The sequence below is a fragment of the Lolium perenne genome, chromosome 3 (assembly GCF_019359855.2).
Source record: "Lolium perenne isolate Kyuss_39 chromosome 3, Kyuss_2.0, whole genome shotgun sequence".
NCBI classification, from domain to species: Eukaryota; Viridiplantae; Streptophyta; class Magnoliopsida; order Poales; family Poaceae; genus Lolium; species Lolium perenne.
Genome location: NC_067246.2, coordinates 348,037,836 through 348,053,438, shown reverse-complemented (window position 1 = coordinate 348,053,438; position 15,603 = coordinate 348,037,836). Strand labels below are relative to the sequence as shown.

Below are 15,603 nucleotides of genomic sequence, written 5' to 3'. Positions count from 1 at the left end.
GGCAGGTGCTGTTTATCTGGGCTTTTTTACTTGGGCCGTGCGAGTCCCAGGTACTAGTAGTATTTTTATGGGGAATCCTCAAACCAAATAAAAAGATGCACTTCCCAGCAAGCCATTATCATTCTCTACATACTGTGCACAGTATCACATCTGTAGTACTGATCATTTTTTTTATGAAAGTAGTACATATTACCAGATACCAACTGTGAAATAAGCACCCCTCAAAAAAAGTGTGAAAGAACCAAGTGATTACTGCGAGGAGTTTGGTCTGATTCCCACCCGATCTCAAAATTTGCCTAGGTGTCACGGCAAAACAGTCGCGTGCTTCAAATTTTTTTGAGTGGGTATACAATGTCAACGGATAATTTGTTTTTCCGCATAGTTTGGGACGCTATTTTGTGTGGGCGAACTTGTTTTCCCGCACGGAAACTAGCGCCTAGGCATTATGGCAAACCAGATAGTTTTTAACTTTGTACTCCAATAACAGAGTAGTAGCTGACAATGTCAATGAAGAAGCTAAAAGAAAATTATTCACTCCATCATGCAGCCCGCTACTAACTCGTTCCATCCTGCAAAGCCTACGAGCACTGTTGGGAATACCAACTATGTATACCGCGACGTGGTCCTAATTCCGGTAAGCACGGGTGGCCCAAAGATGCTGGTGAGACATATAGTTCATCGGGCGGCTCAGTTTCCGGAGATTCCAAAGGTAGGATCTGTCAGATCCAGTCCATGATTAAGGACGGTTGGATCCATGACGTGCAACACAATGAATCCTTTACTAGTCTAGGCTAGTCGTATCCAGCAAGATCTTTACCCCTGTAACCCTAGATTCGGAGCCTTTATAAGACGGATCCTGGGAGCCCTTAGGGCAAGACATAACTCATTCTAATCGCGCACATGTTGCCTTATAGTGAATTATAGCAGCATGTATGATCTCACCGTCGTTGCGTGATCTGAAGCTGAGTAACTCATGTGACCTGTCCCGGTGACTCATCGCCTTATGACTCACCCTCTCTCTCCCCACCTTGAGGCTCCCCTATGGCCAAGGCAGGTGCAACACGGCGGAACCAGGGCCTCCACCCCCAGCTTGAACACCGCCACGAGTTGCAAAATCCCCCCTCCCCCCTTCAGCGGTGGTAAGGATGGTAGGATCAAGGAAGGAACATTGTTGCGGTGGCGGCTTCACTACAAGGAGAACCATCCTATAGCAACACATACTTTGCAACCTCTTACGTATGCGTTGTCAGAATTTAATATAGATACCGATATAGGCGTTGCAAGTTGTATCTGTTGTCAAATAGTACACAAATAGGCTAGACACGAAAAATTGGGTTACCTCCCGCGCTTTAGAAATTTTCCTTTGGCGCTAAGACTAGTCATAGTGGGGAGTAACATAGAGTAGTAACATGGTGTATGTTACTACCCTATGTTACTACCTTCATAGTGGGTAGTTACATATATGTGGTGTCATGCATGCCATATTTATTAGATTGTAGACTCATCTTGTCTTGAGAAGTGTGATGTTATGGTAACATAGCTAGTTACTACCTCCGTTTCAAGGAATAAGGCGCCCTCGTTTTACGAGCTTTTTGTTTGACCAAAAATTACTTCAAATAGATCAAAATTATTTGTATGAAATTAGCACCATTGAAAAGTTCTTTTCAATACGAATCCAATGGTACTCATTACATATAATATAATCAAGATTTTGTTGCTCAATTTTTATGGTCAAGGTTCGTCTTGGAATACGCGTGCGCCTTATTCCTTGAAATGGAGGTAGTACTACCCTACTCTCTTTCTTCATTTATTGACATGCCATGTCACCAAAATGCTTTGGGGTGTGTGATGTTACTACCTATGTTACTCCCACTATGAGCAGTCTAAGAGTGGATAGGCACGGCCATTTGTTTGGGAATTTGGATCGTGAGTGGGCCCCTATATCCAAGCAGTTTTTCTTCTCCCATCTACTTCCTTCCCCGTAGACTTCTCATCTCCTCATCTCCTGTGATGCTGCATGTTCGTCTCCTCCTTCCGCCGCCGATCCAATCTCTCCTAATACAGGCTAGTTCTATCCCTAAAGCGCCCAGATCTCATATCCTCTCCGTGTCATGTCTCCGTTCCTACCGCTACATCTTGTATCGACTTTCAGGGAAATATCATCCGCCAAACCCTAGATCGTTGACCACGCACCGGAGATCTAAATGGCGAGGCCGCGAGTTTGAACAATGAAGACACGACGGATATCCGGCAATCCAGGTTTCGTTTTGTTCATTTCCTCTCTGATTTTTCCCTTTGGTTGATGCGTTTAACACTTTTTCCATGATTTTTTTTTTGCATCGTGCTGCATCGCCTAACATGGCCACTCATTAGATGGGGCAAACCCTCATTGTTCACTGCTGCCTAGCGTTTCGTGGTTGTGCTGCCGCAGATTACGGCAGGACTAAACGTGCTTTGATGACCTCACCGGACCATCTGCTTTGTTTGGTACACGTATTGTGGCTTGCTTCTTTCAGTTTTGTATCTGATTGAGCAATAAGTCTGATTAGCTATCAATCTTTGGTTATTCTGGAAGTTTTGTGCATCCTCATGTTCCCAAGTGTCGCTTCTTGTCATCCAATTAAGTTTTGACCTTTTGCTGTTTTGTAATCAGGATTCTCCTAGCTCATTGATCATCAGATACACAAACTAGTTCAATCCGGAATGAGCGGTGGAGCCAGAAATGCAGCAAGAGAGGTTCTAACTAATGGTATGCAAAATTTTCATTTATACCAGATACTACCATGCCACAGTTTAAGCAGAACTAAATAATAATCCCGTAGTTGTCTTCGTACATGTCCATGCATACAGGTCCATTAGTTCAAGTTGTCGTAGGATGTATGAAAATTATTTTACTGACTTACTGTTTGGCTCTTGGGGGCGTGTGATCTCCTATGCAGGCAACCCGCTGCTGTGAGGGTCTCGGGATAGGAGTTTTTTGAACCTAAACTTTGGAAGAAGTTGGGAAGAAAATGAAGAAGAATGAGGAAGGCTTGAGTCACGAAACTTATATGTTGCATGTGCATGTTCTTCTCATAAACTCTCAAGCAGGTGTGCAGGAACGACGTGCTTGCTGCTAGTGGGATTTATGTTTCTGAGCTTGTTGCTAGTGCTACAGCCCGGCTAGCGCCGGCCGCAACTCCGCCCATGTCCGGAATCATGGCATCTCACAGAGTCATGAATACCTCATTGTGACCAAAATCAATATTCCTATTAGGTTTAGTAGGTTAGCACTATTATGCCTTACCACTATTATGATTCGTCCTCACATGATACTAAATGAATATGTCCCATATGCATGATGCAGCAATCACACTATCTGATAGTTGTATTTATTCTATACTTCTTGATTTTCTATGCAATGGCACTCTGAAATTGCATTTCAGTTTAGGAAATATTACGTATGATTATATAATACATAATCTGGTATGTACTCCAGAAACTCGGAAAGGAAAACAGTTTTGGCATTTATGTTTTTCGAGATAATCCGTGGCAAGATCAAATATATGTGAAGCTGACATGCAAGAAGATCATAACCTACTTCATTTATTATGTTGTTATATGTATAGTAGATTTGACATCTCACACTTGTCAGAATGCGTATATATGAACCATAGTCTTAATTTCTCACATTTGACCTTAGTTTCATGCAATTATTTTTTCAACCTCTGATACATGCTTTTATGTTAAGAAGGCAGCTAGAGATCAAGTACTTTGTGTGTACCTCCTTTTTCTATGGAAACTATGAATGCTTGCATAAACCTCAGATGATTTTTCTATACCTCGGAAAAATTACTGGGAATAGTTATATTTAGTGATGTTGGTATAGTTAATTTGCTGGATATCATATCTGTCTCGTGTTGATTACCTACATGTTGTCTAATAGACAAATAAAGTGGAACTCCATTTATTATTGGGATGGATTTAAAGCCACTGAAAACTTTGCCCAGAGACAAATGCATGCCAGTTACTCGTGCTTCATGACATGTGACTGATCATTTTGTTTATCTAGCCAATTAAAGGGTTTTACTGCTGTTACATGGATCGTTGATATGTGTATCGTGGTCACTTGTTTTTGTTCCTATTTCCATTTGTATTAAATCTGAGTGGTTTCTACTTGAGATGTAGGTGAGATGCACTGTTCCAGATGGGCGCCACAAATTATCTTGCATGCTAATTAGGCTTTGGTATGCTACTGAGATGTTGAAGAAATTTCAAGGAGCTTGCAGATGTAACTATAAAAGGTATCATCAACCGAGATTCAGTTCAAACAAATCAAAGGAGATTGACATGCATTTTGCTTAGATTTCTAAATTAGACTTTACCCTTTATTTACATGCATGTCGTTTCAGATATGTCTTCTGACATTTTTGCATGGTCAGTAGTAGATCAAGTACGTACTAGAAATTATATATCCATTAAACTATTTTTTTCACACATCCATGCTGAAATGGAACTTTGCTTTTGCAGGCTTAACATATATGAAGAACTGGTACATTCTGATATCAACTGTATGCAATAGATGACAAAATATTCGAAGGGATATATAGAGAGAGGTTTAGTTAGTATATCATACTTAGAAGCAAGACTGTGTAAGATGTGTATTCTTAAGATAATGTCTATGTATCTGATGGCGATTCCAATAATAAAAATTGTTTTTTGTCCGTGCAATGCATTCAGACTCTGCGATTTCAGTCATACGTATCTCATAATGTATATATTATCTTGCCAAGGCAAAAAAAAATACTACAATCTCTCAAGCAATCAAACCGCTCAGTTAAAAAAATAAGATTTATCTTTGAATAAATAATAAAACAATTCCAATTCAATCTGTACCCGATATGTACCAACGGATACAAATCGTTGCTTAACCTCCGTTGCTATTTTGCAACGCATGACCCATTGGTTACCAACGCCCATATATGCGTTGCATTACATCTTAGCAACACCCAAAAACGCAACGCACTTTTAATCGTTGGTAAACTCCCTAGCAACGCCCATATGTGCATTTAGATACAGATTCATGCGTTGCTGTAGGGGGGTTCTGTTGTAGTGCTTAGGGTTCTGCACGAGCCAACAAGGGAGGCGACCCGGGGGAGGAGGTTATCTACCGTTGTTTGTACACACTTCAGAAAAGCTCCATCAAAGATATATGAGTATAGAAAAACGTGGCAAGGGCACGTATGTCTTTGGCGGTACTTCACGTATGGAAGATTCAGCGAGGAGAACTTGTTCCGTCTGGTCTCCTCGTCGATGACAATACAATCCCGGTTCATCCAATCTCAAAAGCAACTTGTTTCTCAAGCCCATCGAGTTCCTTGGAGGCGCAATCTGTTCGTAACCCAAACTGATCACGTACTCGTATAAATTCTGGGCTAGTAGCGATTTAAGTCGAAGAACTCGAGATATCCCCTCGCGCCAACTTGGAACCAACCCACGGTACGGTACTGCTCCGCCGCCTGAAACCGATCCGATCGAAGCCGATGACGCTAGCGGACATCGCTTATTTCGTGGGCGAGATCGTCGTCGTCACCTTCATCGGCGGCTCCGCCTTCTACTTCGTCAAGGGCACTCTGCGGAGCTCCTCGGAGGGCAGCCGCCTCGCCGGCGGCGTCCAGGCGGTCGTCGTCAACAAGCCCCGCGTCGGCCGCTGGGCGGCCTGGCTGGGCGTTGAAGCAGCCATCGAGGACGGTATGCGGGAGACGCGCGGCGTCGATGACCCGTTGAATGTGGCCGTCGCGTGGGGCGCCGCCAACGCCCTCTTCTCCGTGCACCGGGGATCGCGCGCCGCCGTCCGCGAGGGGCTCAAGGGCGCCGTATACGGCGGGGCCGTGTGGTTCGTCGTCTCCGGCCTCGATGCCTTCATGGAGTCTCGCAAAGTTAGTTAGACCTGTAGTACGTACGTGCTTGTCTTCTGAATAAACTCAGTGTCTGAGCAACAATTTTTTTCTGTACAAATTCATTCACAACAAGAATCGCCATCTAATACAATAAAAATCAAGAACGATTACAACAAAAATAAAAGTTTGTGACATTACGTAAACATCATAAAAAAAATTCGAGAGAAGACAACCCTATAAAACTACATCTCGTATGTGATGTGGCAACAAAAGTATTACACATTTGTTACAATTTGGAAACACATACTCCAATTTGGAGCATGCATCCTCAAAATATTTCGGGTAAGCATATCAAAAAGGCAATAAAACCTTACAACATCTCGCATTTGATTACACAACAAAATTCACACGTGTTTGTTACAAAAATAATGATTATGTGTATAATACTGAAAATTTACTATTTTTTCGCCTCATCATCCATGGCAACATGATCTCGAAGATCCGGCGTCGTCAACCGGGAATCCAACTCGCCAGAGCCACGACCTCGTATGGTCGATGCCGACTTGCACCAACTAGACTTGAGCAGTGACACCAAGCTATGGCGGGGCGCACCGATTTGCAGCACACCTAGTCCATGTTGCAAGCATGTCCAACTCTAGTACACGTAGCAAAATTTAGTCTGCTGCAAGAGCTAGTGTGTCCCACCACGTGAGATAAGAAGAGGACAACCTGAATGGCATGGATGAGTTGACTCAAAGAGAGGCAACCAGCAGGCTAGTGCTAGTGCTGCGCGTCGGAGAGGAACCAGCTGAGCTAGCGCTGCGCGCGTGCCCGTCAGAAATATAGGAACCAGCTAGCGTTGCGCGCTTGACTGTCAGCATGCAGGTGATGGGATGCACGCGGGGCGACCGATCTTTTGCGCCGAATCGGTCGGCTGATTAGGAGCATTTTCCTTTCTTTAACTTGGGAGCCCTCCTACATGTTACCTTGCAATCCAAGTATGATCACGGTTATAAATATGAATGCACGACGACATTGATTCTGACCCAAAAACCATCGTCGCCAACTTGTAACTCAAGCCAGAACCAACGCGGCCTGAAACCGACCGAGGACGACGATGACGAATCCGGGCGTGGTCGAGGCCGCGTGCCGGACCTTCATCATTTCTGCCGTTGGCGGCTCCGTCATCTACTTCGTCGGGGGTACTCTGCGCAGCTCCTCCAGGGGATGCCGCCTCGCCGGCGGCGTCCAGGCGGTCATCACCAACGGGCCCCGCGTCCGCCGGTCGGCAGCCTGGCAAGGGTTCAAGGAAGCCATCTATCTCGGCATTCAACGCACTAGTAGAAACAAGGGCTTTTATCCTGTCCTCGAAAGTGCTTTTGCACCGGATTTGGCACGAACCGGTGCTAAAGGGGTCATTAGCACCGGTTCGTGAGGTCTGCACGTCCAGGGGGCATTAGCACCGGTTCGTACGGGACCTTTTGCACCGGTTCGTAACACGAACCGGTGCAAAAGGGTTGGCGTCAGCCACAAACTCTTTTGCACCGGTTCATGTTACGAACCGGTGCAAAAGGTCTACCCTTTTGCACCCCCCCCCCCCTGGATCGCCTTTTTTAACACTGTAAAATAGAAAAGAAAATGATAGATTATTCAAAAAATAAAATCTTTTGAGATTCATGTATGTTATGCAACCTACTATTAGGGAAAATTAACAAATTTGAATTTTCACATTTATTGCAAAAAATGTTTGAAAAATGGTAAAACCGCATTAACTTTTGCATACGACGTCGAAAAAAAACGTATAATATATCAAAATCATCGTGGGAAAAAATTACATCCGAATTCACCAGGGTTTACCCGGTTAGCTAATTTTTAGATTTTGAAAATTCCAAATGAAAATATGAAAGCAGGAAGATTTTAGTTTTTTTCCAGAAATTTAGGATTTTATATTTTTTTATTTTTTAAAATTAAAATTAATAATTGCATCCTGCATAAAGATTGCTATTACTTTTAGCAAATTATAAGATTCTCAAATTTTTAGGTTTTAGGTTTGGCAAAAAAAATTTAAAAATTTAAAAATTGAAAATAATTAAAAATAATACAAATTATAAAGTTAATGTTTATTTATTTATTCAAGATTATTATTACAACATTACTTTGGTTTATTAAAATAATTATTTGAAATTCGAACAATAAAGAAATATTACATCGATCGACATGTTAATAGGATTGATATGATACTACTATCACATACATGCGCGCGAAGCACTTGGATGCGGGATGGAAAGGAACTTGGAAGTTAAGCGTGCTAGTGCTAGAGTAGTGGGAGGATGGGTGACCGAGCGGGAAGTTTGAGCACGAGTAAGTAATTGGACTAGAGATAAGGGTAGTTAGAGACTAAACTTGTGAAATAACTAAAATATTAGAAATTCCGAAAAAAGAAAAAAAAAGGGAGTAGAAAATAATTCGAAAAAAAGTGTTTTTCTGCCGCGGCAGCGTTTTAGGACGCTTTTACGCATGGCAGACCCTTTAGCACCGGTTCGTATTACGAACCGGTGCTAAAGGTCCTCCTGCTCGGACGCCCGGGAGCCGCCACGTGGTGCACCCTTTAGCACCGGTTCGTAACTGAACCGGTGCAAAAGGGGGGGGCCTTTTGCACCGGATTGTTTGCACCGGTTGGGCATCCGGTGCATATAGCCCTTACCAACCGGTGCAAAAGGCCCGTTTTCCACTAGTGACGCATGTGCCGTTCCGATGAAGGCCCCGTGAACACCATAGTGGCCTGCGGCGCTGCCAGCGCCCTCTTCTCGATCCACCTGGGCACGCGTGCCGCCGTCTACGAGGGGCTTAAGGCGGGCGCGGCCTACGGCGGGGTAATTGAGATCGCCGCCTGCGGCCTCGTAGCCTTGATCGACTTGCGGGAAAGCTCTGTCTAAAATCTCGGATGAACTTGCAGACATAATGCCTGTCCTCTGAACAATATACTACAATATATACCAATATTCTCCGCTGCACTGCAGCATGTATATGCGATTTTCGTGATTCATGTTGTTTTAGTTAATTAAGCTGCCCGACAGAAGGTCAAGCTGCAAATATAATCAGAAATGCTGGACGTACGGACTCGCTCCTACGGAAAGAGCTTACGGAATGACGTGGTGATTTTCAGTTGGTTCAAATCATGTTATCCTCCGTGATTGTAGGGCCTCAATTTAACTGCTGCTCTCCACGTCTGTCCGTAATCTGGATTCCGTATGAAACCATCCGTAGATGTAGCGTTACTGAAATATAATACAGATGTCTACTTCGGCATTCTGTATATCTGCAGCTTCGAAGCCTTCCTTGACTCGTGTTAAAAGCAGGTTTCAACTTGCATGTGTCTGCTGTAACACTTGCTCTGCTCATAAATTCTCCATGCTCTCCATTCCGGGAGCATTAGCGCAAGCTGCGGGAGCTGAAGCTACCTAGGCTGGAGCTGGTGCAGGCTGCCGCCACCACCCACCCAAGGTCATCAGGCTTGCCCGATTCCTCATCCGCGATCCCTCGCCGTCTACACAATAATTAATGAAATTCATGGTCCATCAGCTTCGAGCTGCAAAATTTCCTAGCTTTCACGTCAGACTAAGCCAATTAACAGATATTTCAGCGTGACCTGTCATAGGCTCCTCCCTCATTTTCTTCATGCATGTAAGCCGGATTCTGACTTCTGAAAATTCATGATAACAAATGTGGACAATGTTACACAACATGGCTGATCTTGGCTTCCTCTTCGGTCGGAGGCTCGGAGCCATTCATCCGTGATAGTTATTTTGCAACCATTGCCATATGTTGCATTATGTAAAATGAATTATGTCAAAGCTCGTACATGGACCGTCAAAATAAACAATGCATCTTAATACCTAGCGAGTAGTGAGTGTTGGTTTTCATAAGAATTGAAAAAGAAAGAAGAAAGACTAAACTATGTTTGTGATCCATTCAAGGAGTGTCTCATCATATCGACATATGCTAGCATATACGTTTTCCTATGCTTAGCATTAATACTGATTAAAAACCATTAAATAGCATGTTAATAAATCACTCCAAACCGAGATACGTAGTACCATGTGGCAAACCCCAACATGATTACCATTGTGGTGCCAGAAAGGATGGACAATGAAGAACATACCTACTGTCGGACATCACCTAAGCAATAGAGTTTTCTTAGAAGCTAAGTCATCTTAGGTAGACAGGCATGCCATGCTCTAAAAACGTCTATTGAGATATTTTTGTTATAGTCGGATATAACAATACATACGAATGTATGTGGAAAAAGTATAGTTATATAGAAGTGGTAACAAAATTATGTGGTTGAGAGAAATTTTGCTTATATTTTTTATGTCCTTATGATCAGTGGGAGTATTTCATAATTGATGTATGTCTATTTCAATGTTTAGACTAAATTTAAATAGCATTAGCATGATAATCCATTTGTTATTTTGTATGTAAGGCATGTTCAAAATAAGTTAACATCTTAATAGAAAGTTATTTAAACCAATTGTAATAATTCTGATAACAATGTTGATAATAATGCTCGTAAATATATTGGTAATATTAGTAATGAAATAGAAAACAATGTTAGTACTATAAAATCATCAAACAAAACTATACCATCCAGTAGATGCTAGAAAACTTAATGAAATCTATGGTACCTATTTTTGTGCGGGGTATTTGATCTCCACTAGTGAAAATATCCAATAGAAAAATAAATTGAAGAAAATAATTTGGCATCCTCTAGAATGTAACCAATAAACTTACAAATATATCACTAAGATAATTGAATATGACATTTTATCATGAAAATAGAGAAGCTTCTAGGCTAGGATCATTGTCGGCCACAACGACAATGAATATTCATAAGAAAAAATAACTGTACATGAAATTTAGAAGACCCCTCACTTGGCGCTGCTCGCAATGTCATATAAGAAAATGCAATCTCTTATACTACAAAAGATCAAGTGTTTTATTGCAATAAGAGTCCTCTTTTCATATAGAACTCTCATAGCCCCTGCCTTTTTTCCACATCGTAATTTTTTCTCTACGAGGAGTGAATTGTGTTCAAGTGGTATATAGAAATAACTCAAATATATTATTGTAGTAGGATTCTCTACAAATCCAAAAAAAAGTTGGTTCTTTAAACAAGTATTATTTAACGTGTCTCACAAATAAACAAAAAATGACATGTACAAATTTTCATTTGTTATTCAATAACATACATAGCATTCCATCTATTGTCTTTTCCACTTGAAAGGGAAACACTTCGAGCAATAAAGCACATTTTTCATTGATTTGTTCATTATTTATTCATTTGATTAGACAAGCTCAAGCAGCAAAGACTAGTGAAATTTTATACGATCCATCCCTCGATGTATGTTGTCTTTTTCTTGTTTTCCACTCCATCCGATCCATGAAAAGTCTCCCCGTGTCGACATATGCTAGGATATACTGTATGTTTCTCTATGATTATTAGTAACTGAACTTAAACCATCCAAACCAGGTTATAAACCACCTAGCTTGCAACCAAATCCAACCTCAAAATTTCAAAGTTTAGTTCTAAACTCAACTGAAAGATTTGACCAAAAGTCGACCTTTGGAATCATTCCCCGTATGCAAAATCGAAAACCATGGTGGTCCATGACCAAAAATCGTCCTTGACCATCTGGGCCTACTTCCACCTCCCATACTAGCTTCCTCGACCATCGTATGCTGGGATAAATTCTTAATCATTGTCCTTAATTGAGTGTTGATTAGGTATCTAGTAGTTATAAAGACGGTGGACCTTCAGGCACAAGATGTGAAGTTGAGTGAGTAGTTCTGTTAGCTTCTAGTGTGGTTGCCAACCTTAATTTGTTGAGCAACACAAATCATCAACATGCAATCGGGAAATTAACACGTACTTTGTTGCCATGTTAAAATAGTACCGTACCATCCATGCATCGGAAGATTGATCGTGCGGAACAAATTCATTTACACGTACACAGACTCAAACAAGCATCTACATCCATGCATGCACACATACGTACATGGTGAAGAGTACAGTCTACTTGAAGAAGTATGGGAGGTCGAGGACGTAGAGGAGGAAGTAGGCCCAGATGGCGCCGGAGACGCCGCCGAAGAAGAACCCGCCGGTGAACTGCGCCCACCCTTCGGCGGTCTGCAGCTTGTCGGCCTCCTTCTTGCGGCCCGTGAGGGTGAGCGAGGGGGCGGTGGAGGGCGCGCCCTCGTCGAAGGAGGCGACGCCGTACATGGTGAGGACGACGCTGAGGATGGTGACGAGCCCCACGGCGCCGAGCGCGCCGGCCTGGCCGTGCACGGGCGTGTTGCGGAGCGGGCCGGTGAGCGCGAAGGGGCCGACGAGGAGGTAGCCGTGGGCGAGGCCGACCTCGATGCCGCGGAGGAGCGGGCTGACGGCGGTGCGGTAGGCGGGGAGGTTGGAGAGGTACCAGGCGACGAGCGGGCTGGAGGTGACGGGCGTCTCCAGGCTGCCGATGAAGGGGTCGCCGTTGATGGGCTGCACCACCTGGTAGTTTGGCTGCACGGCGAAACAGAGGAATGTATACATATCAAAAACAACTTGAACACATAGTACAGAGCTTTTGTCGATCTTCAAATTTCTGAATTGTATTGCAGCTCACCTTGTCAGCCTTGATAGCCTTGACGACGAAGCGGGGCCTCCTGGTGGTGAGTGAAGCACCGGACAGACCCCTCGGCTTGGAGGAGGAGACCAAGCTGCTGTTGCTCTTCAGCAGCTGGCTCGCCATCGGAGGAGCATACGCAGTAGCCATCGTCGTCTCCCCCAACCTGGTTCACACGCTAGCTCAACTCGCTCTGCTGCTGCAACTGCAGATGGGTGTGGTAGAACAAGACTTGGCCAAATCTGAGGGAGGCTTGTATGTAGTGGCAGCAAGGGAGCTAGAGGAAAAATCTGGCGAGGGCTGGGCGGGCCCACCCCGGATCGAGCTGTGTGGCTGCGGTCCGCCCCTTATCAGAATATCCATCCATCGGGATTCTCTCTCTCGACAAATTCAGTCCAACCCCTGGGAGCAAATATCCCCTTTCTGAACCAAACCGTGACTAAAGGGTAGCATCAACTCCCCGTCGTGGTGCTCGGCGATCTGGCGCTGCACCTGGCGGTGGCGACGACGGTCCTCGTCGTTGACGAGGCACGGCGTTGGCGCGAGGAACTCCGCCTCCTCTAACGATTTGACGTCTGAGAAGTTCATGTCACGCCGTGGCCGCCGAAATCGCCACGCGGCCGCGTCGTAAGCGCGCGCCGCCAGCTTCGGCGTGTTGTACGTGCCGAGGGTGATGCGGAAGCCACCGGCGCGCAACTCGGCGTAGAACCTACCGTTCGGACGCCACGGAAACCGGACGAGCCGCGACGGCGCGGCGGCATCCCGGAGACGAATGAGCGGAGGCGACGGCGACGTGTGGTTGCTCGCGCACGCGGCGCTTTATAGCACGAGAAGCGACGCGGCAAGTTTGGCGACAGGTGGCGCGTGGAAGCGGCGGGGCATGGCACGTGGAAGCGGCGTCTACACGTCGCACACCGATGGCGTCGGGGCGAGGCACGTGGAAGCGGCGGCGACACGTGGCACGGGGAAGGAACACGTGTGGCACGGCTTCAAATTCAAATTCATAAATTATGTCAATTTATATTTAAATTCATATGTAAATTACACTTTTATTGGATAGACCTTTTTTTCTGAACATTTTGATATATCATAGCCCTTTTTTGATTTGAAATAAGGCGGGAACGAAAAAAAATTAAAAAATTTGCCTTTGGGCCCGGTTTGTGCCATCAACCGGTCCTGAAGGCCTATTTTGCGCGCGCAGCGAAAAAGGGGCAAAAATAGGCCTTCAGGCCCAGTTGGTGGCATGCACCGGGCCCAAAGGGGGGCCTTTAGGCCCGGTTCATGCCACGAACCGGGACCAAAGGGGGCGGGGTTATAACTGTTCGCTTCGCCTCCGCGCGGAGATCAATCGCGCGGAGAGAGCTCACAGACGCCGTCAGGCTGCCAAATTCGCCGCCCACCGCGCCGTCGCCCACCGCCGCCCACTGCGCCGCCGCTCACCGCGCCTCCGCGCGCGCGCCCCAGCCGCCCTTCTCTCCTCCTCTCTCCCCGATGACGCCGCCGCCGCGCGCGCGCGCGCGCGCTCCTACCTCGATCTCCGCCGCCATTGCCGCGCCGCCTCCTCCTCCACCGCCGCGCCGCGCTTCTCGCCGCTGCCGCCGCACGCGTTGGCCGCCTCCTCCTCGCCGCCGCCGCCGCACGCGTCGGCTGCCTCCTCTCCGCCAGGTACGTGAGCGCCCCGGCCGGCCGCTCCCTTTTATATTTTATTTTTATTGTTGTTATTTATATTTGTTAAATTTGTATATTGTTAGTATATTTGTTAGTATAGTTAATTAGTGTAGTTAGAAAAATTTATATGTTAGATAAATAGTTAGAAAAATAGTTAGTGTTAGTGAAGAAATTTGTGTTTGAAATATTTATATGTTAGAAATTATAAACTATATATTTGTTAGATAAGTTTTATTAGTTAGAAATAATTGTTAGTAAAAAAGTAGTGAAATTATATGTTAGAAATAGTTAGCTAGAAATATTTGTTAGAAATTGTTAGTTAGAAATAGTTAGAAATAATTTGTTAGTTAGAAATAATATATTTGTAATAATGTTAGTAAAAATTGTTAGTTAGAATTATTAGTAAAAATTGTTAGTTTACAACTCTATATTAATAAAAATAATGCTAGTTAGAACTCTATTTTTTAGAAATAGTGGTTAATATATGTATATGTTAGTAAAAATAGTTAATATATATGTTAGAAATAATGTTAGTTAGAACTCTATGTTAGTTAGAACTCTATTTTTTAGAAATAGTGGTTACTATATATGTTAGTAAATATAGTTAATATATATGTTAAAAATATTAACATGTTAGAATATAAAGTAATATTCGTTAGATAAATTTTATTAGTTAGAATTTTTTATTTATATTAGTACATATATGAATTAGTTTCGTAGCTACGATGCCGCGCCAGCCGGTGCCTACCGGGGTGGCACTGGGATGTGTTATCTTCCGGGGCGCGCACTTTGGTGCGGAATCCGGGTCCCGTCGTCGACCCGGATATTCTCTGGTGGAGGTCGCGTGGGCCACGGTCGTTTCAGAGGGAGCCGGCCCCGCCGGAGGTGGTAGCTCAGCGCATTATAGAGGAGGACGAGCACGTTCGCCGTTACATGTATGCGTTAGACACCATGTATAGGACCGGATGGTCAGTTATGCAGGGATCTCACATTAGCTATGACCATGTTACTGTTCCGTGGCTTTGGGTGTTCAGCCGGCGCGGTTCAGCACCTGGTCGGCGCCGTTGAGAGGTTCTAGTAGGGATCGATGTATTAGGGTTAAATAAGATCTATGTACGGATGTAACTGCACTATCTGCTTTCAGCACTACATTATCGATCCTTAATTAATAACAATATATGTAACTCCAATTTAAGTTTTCTGCATTATCCTTAATTAATATCTATATATGTGATCATACATGATGCTTCCGGCTTATAACTTTGCAAGTCGTTGCAGAAAGCATGGAGGGATACAGAGACGAAGCCGAAGAACAGTTCATGGCTGACCTCATAAACAACGGTACTCTGGATGATGGCGACGGTATTCCGGATGATGGCGATGACGAT

The 15,603-nt window shown here is 44.3% G+C and overlaps 2 protein-coding genes across 2 annotated transcripts; one reads left to right on the top strand and one right to left on the bottom strand.

The window, feature by feature from the left end:
* Positions 1-5,522: 5,522 nt before the first annotated feature.
* Positions 5,523-5,927, top strand: LOC127340544 (mitochondrial import inner membrane translocase subunit TIM17-2-like). The gene has a single exon (XM_051366285.1). It carries the CDS (start codon positions 5,523-5,525, stop codon positions 5,925-5,927), a length of 405 nt encoding a protein of 134 aa, XP_051222245.1.
* A 5,929-nt stretch (positions 5,928-11,856) lies between these two features.
* On the bottom strand, positions 11,857-12,792 carry LOC127346144 (photosystem I reaction center subunit XI, chloroplastic). The gene is made up of 2 exons (XM_051372688.2): positions 12,548-12,792; positions 11,857-12,444 (listed from the first exon to the last, which is right to left on the bottom strand). Exons 1-2 carry the CDS (start codon positions 12,695-12,697, stop codon positions 11,953-11,955), a joined length of 642 nt encoding a protein of 213 aa, XP_051228648.1. The 5' UTR covers positions 12,698-12,792; the 3' UTR covers positions 11,857-11,952.
* Positions 12,793-15,603: the final 2,811 nt, after the last annotated feature.

What these genes read in the sequence shown, in the direction of transcription:
- LOC127340544 (XM_051366285.1), top strand. Translation starts at nt 5,523, where the DNA reads ATGACGCTAGCGGACATCGCTTATTTCGTGGGCGAGATCGTCGTCGTC.
- LOC127346144 (XM_051372688.2), bottom strand. Translation starts at nt 12,697, where the DNA reads ATGGCTACTGCGTATGCTCCTCCGATGGCGAGCCAGCTGCTGAAGAGC. An exon ending in AGGCTATCAAGGCTGACAAG is followed by an intron (nt 12,445 to 12,547) that starts GTGAGCTGCAAT and finishes TTCGCCGTGCAG; the next exon opens with CCAAACTACCAGGTGGTGCA.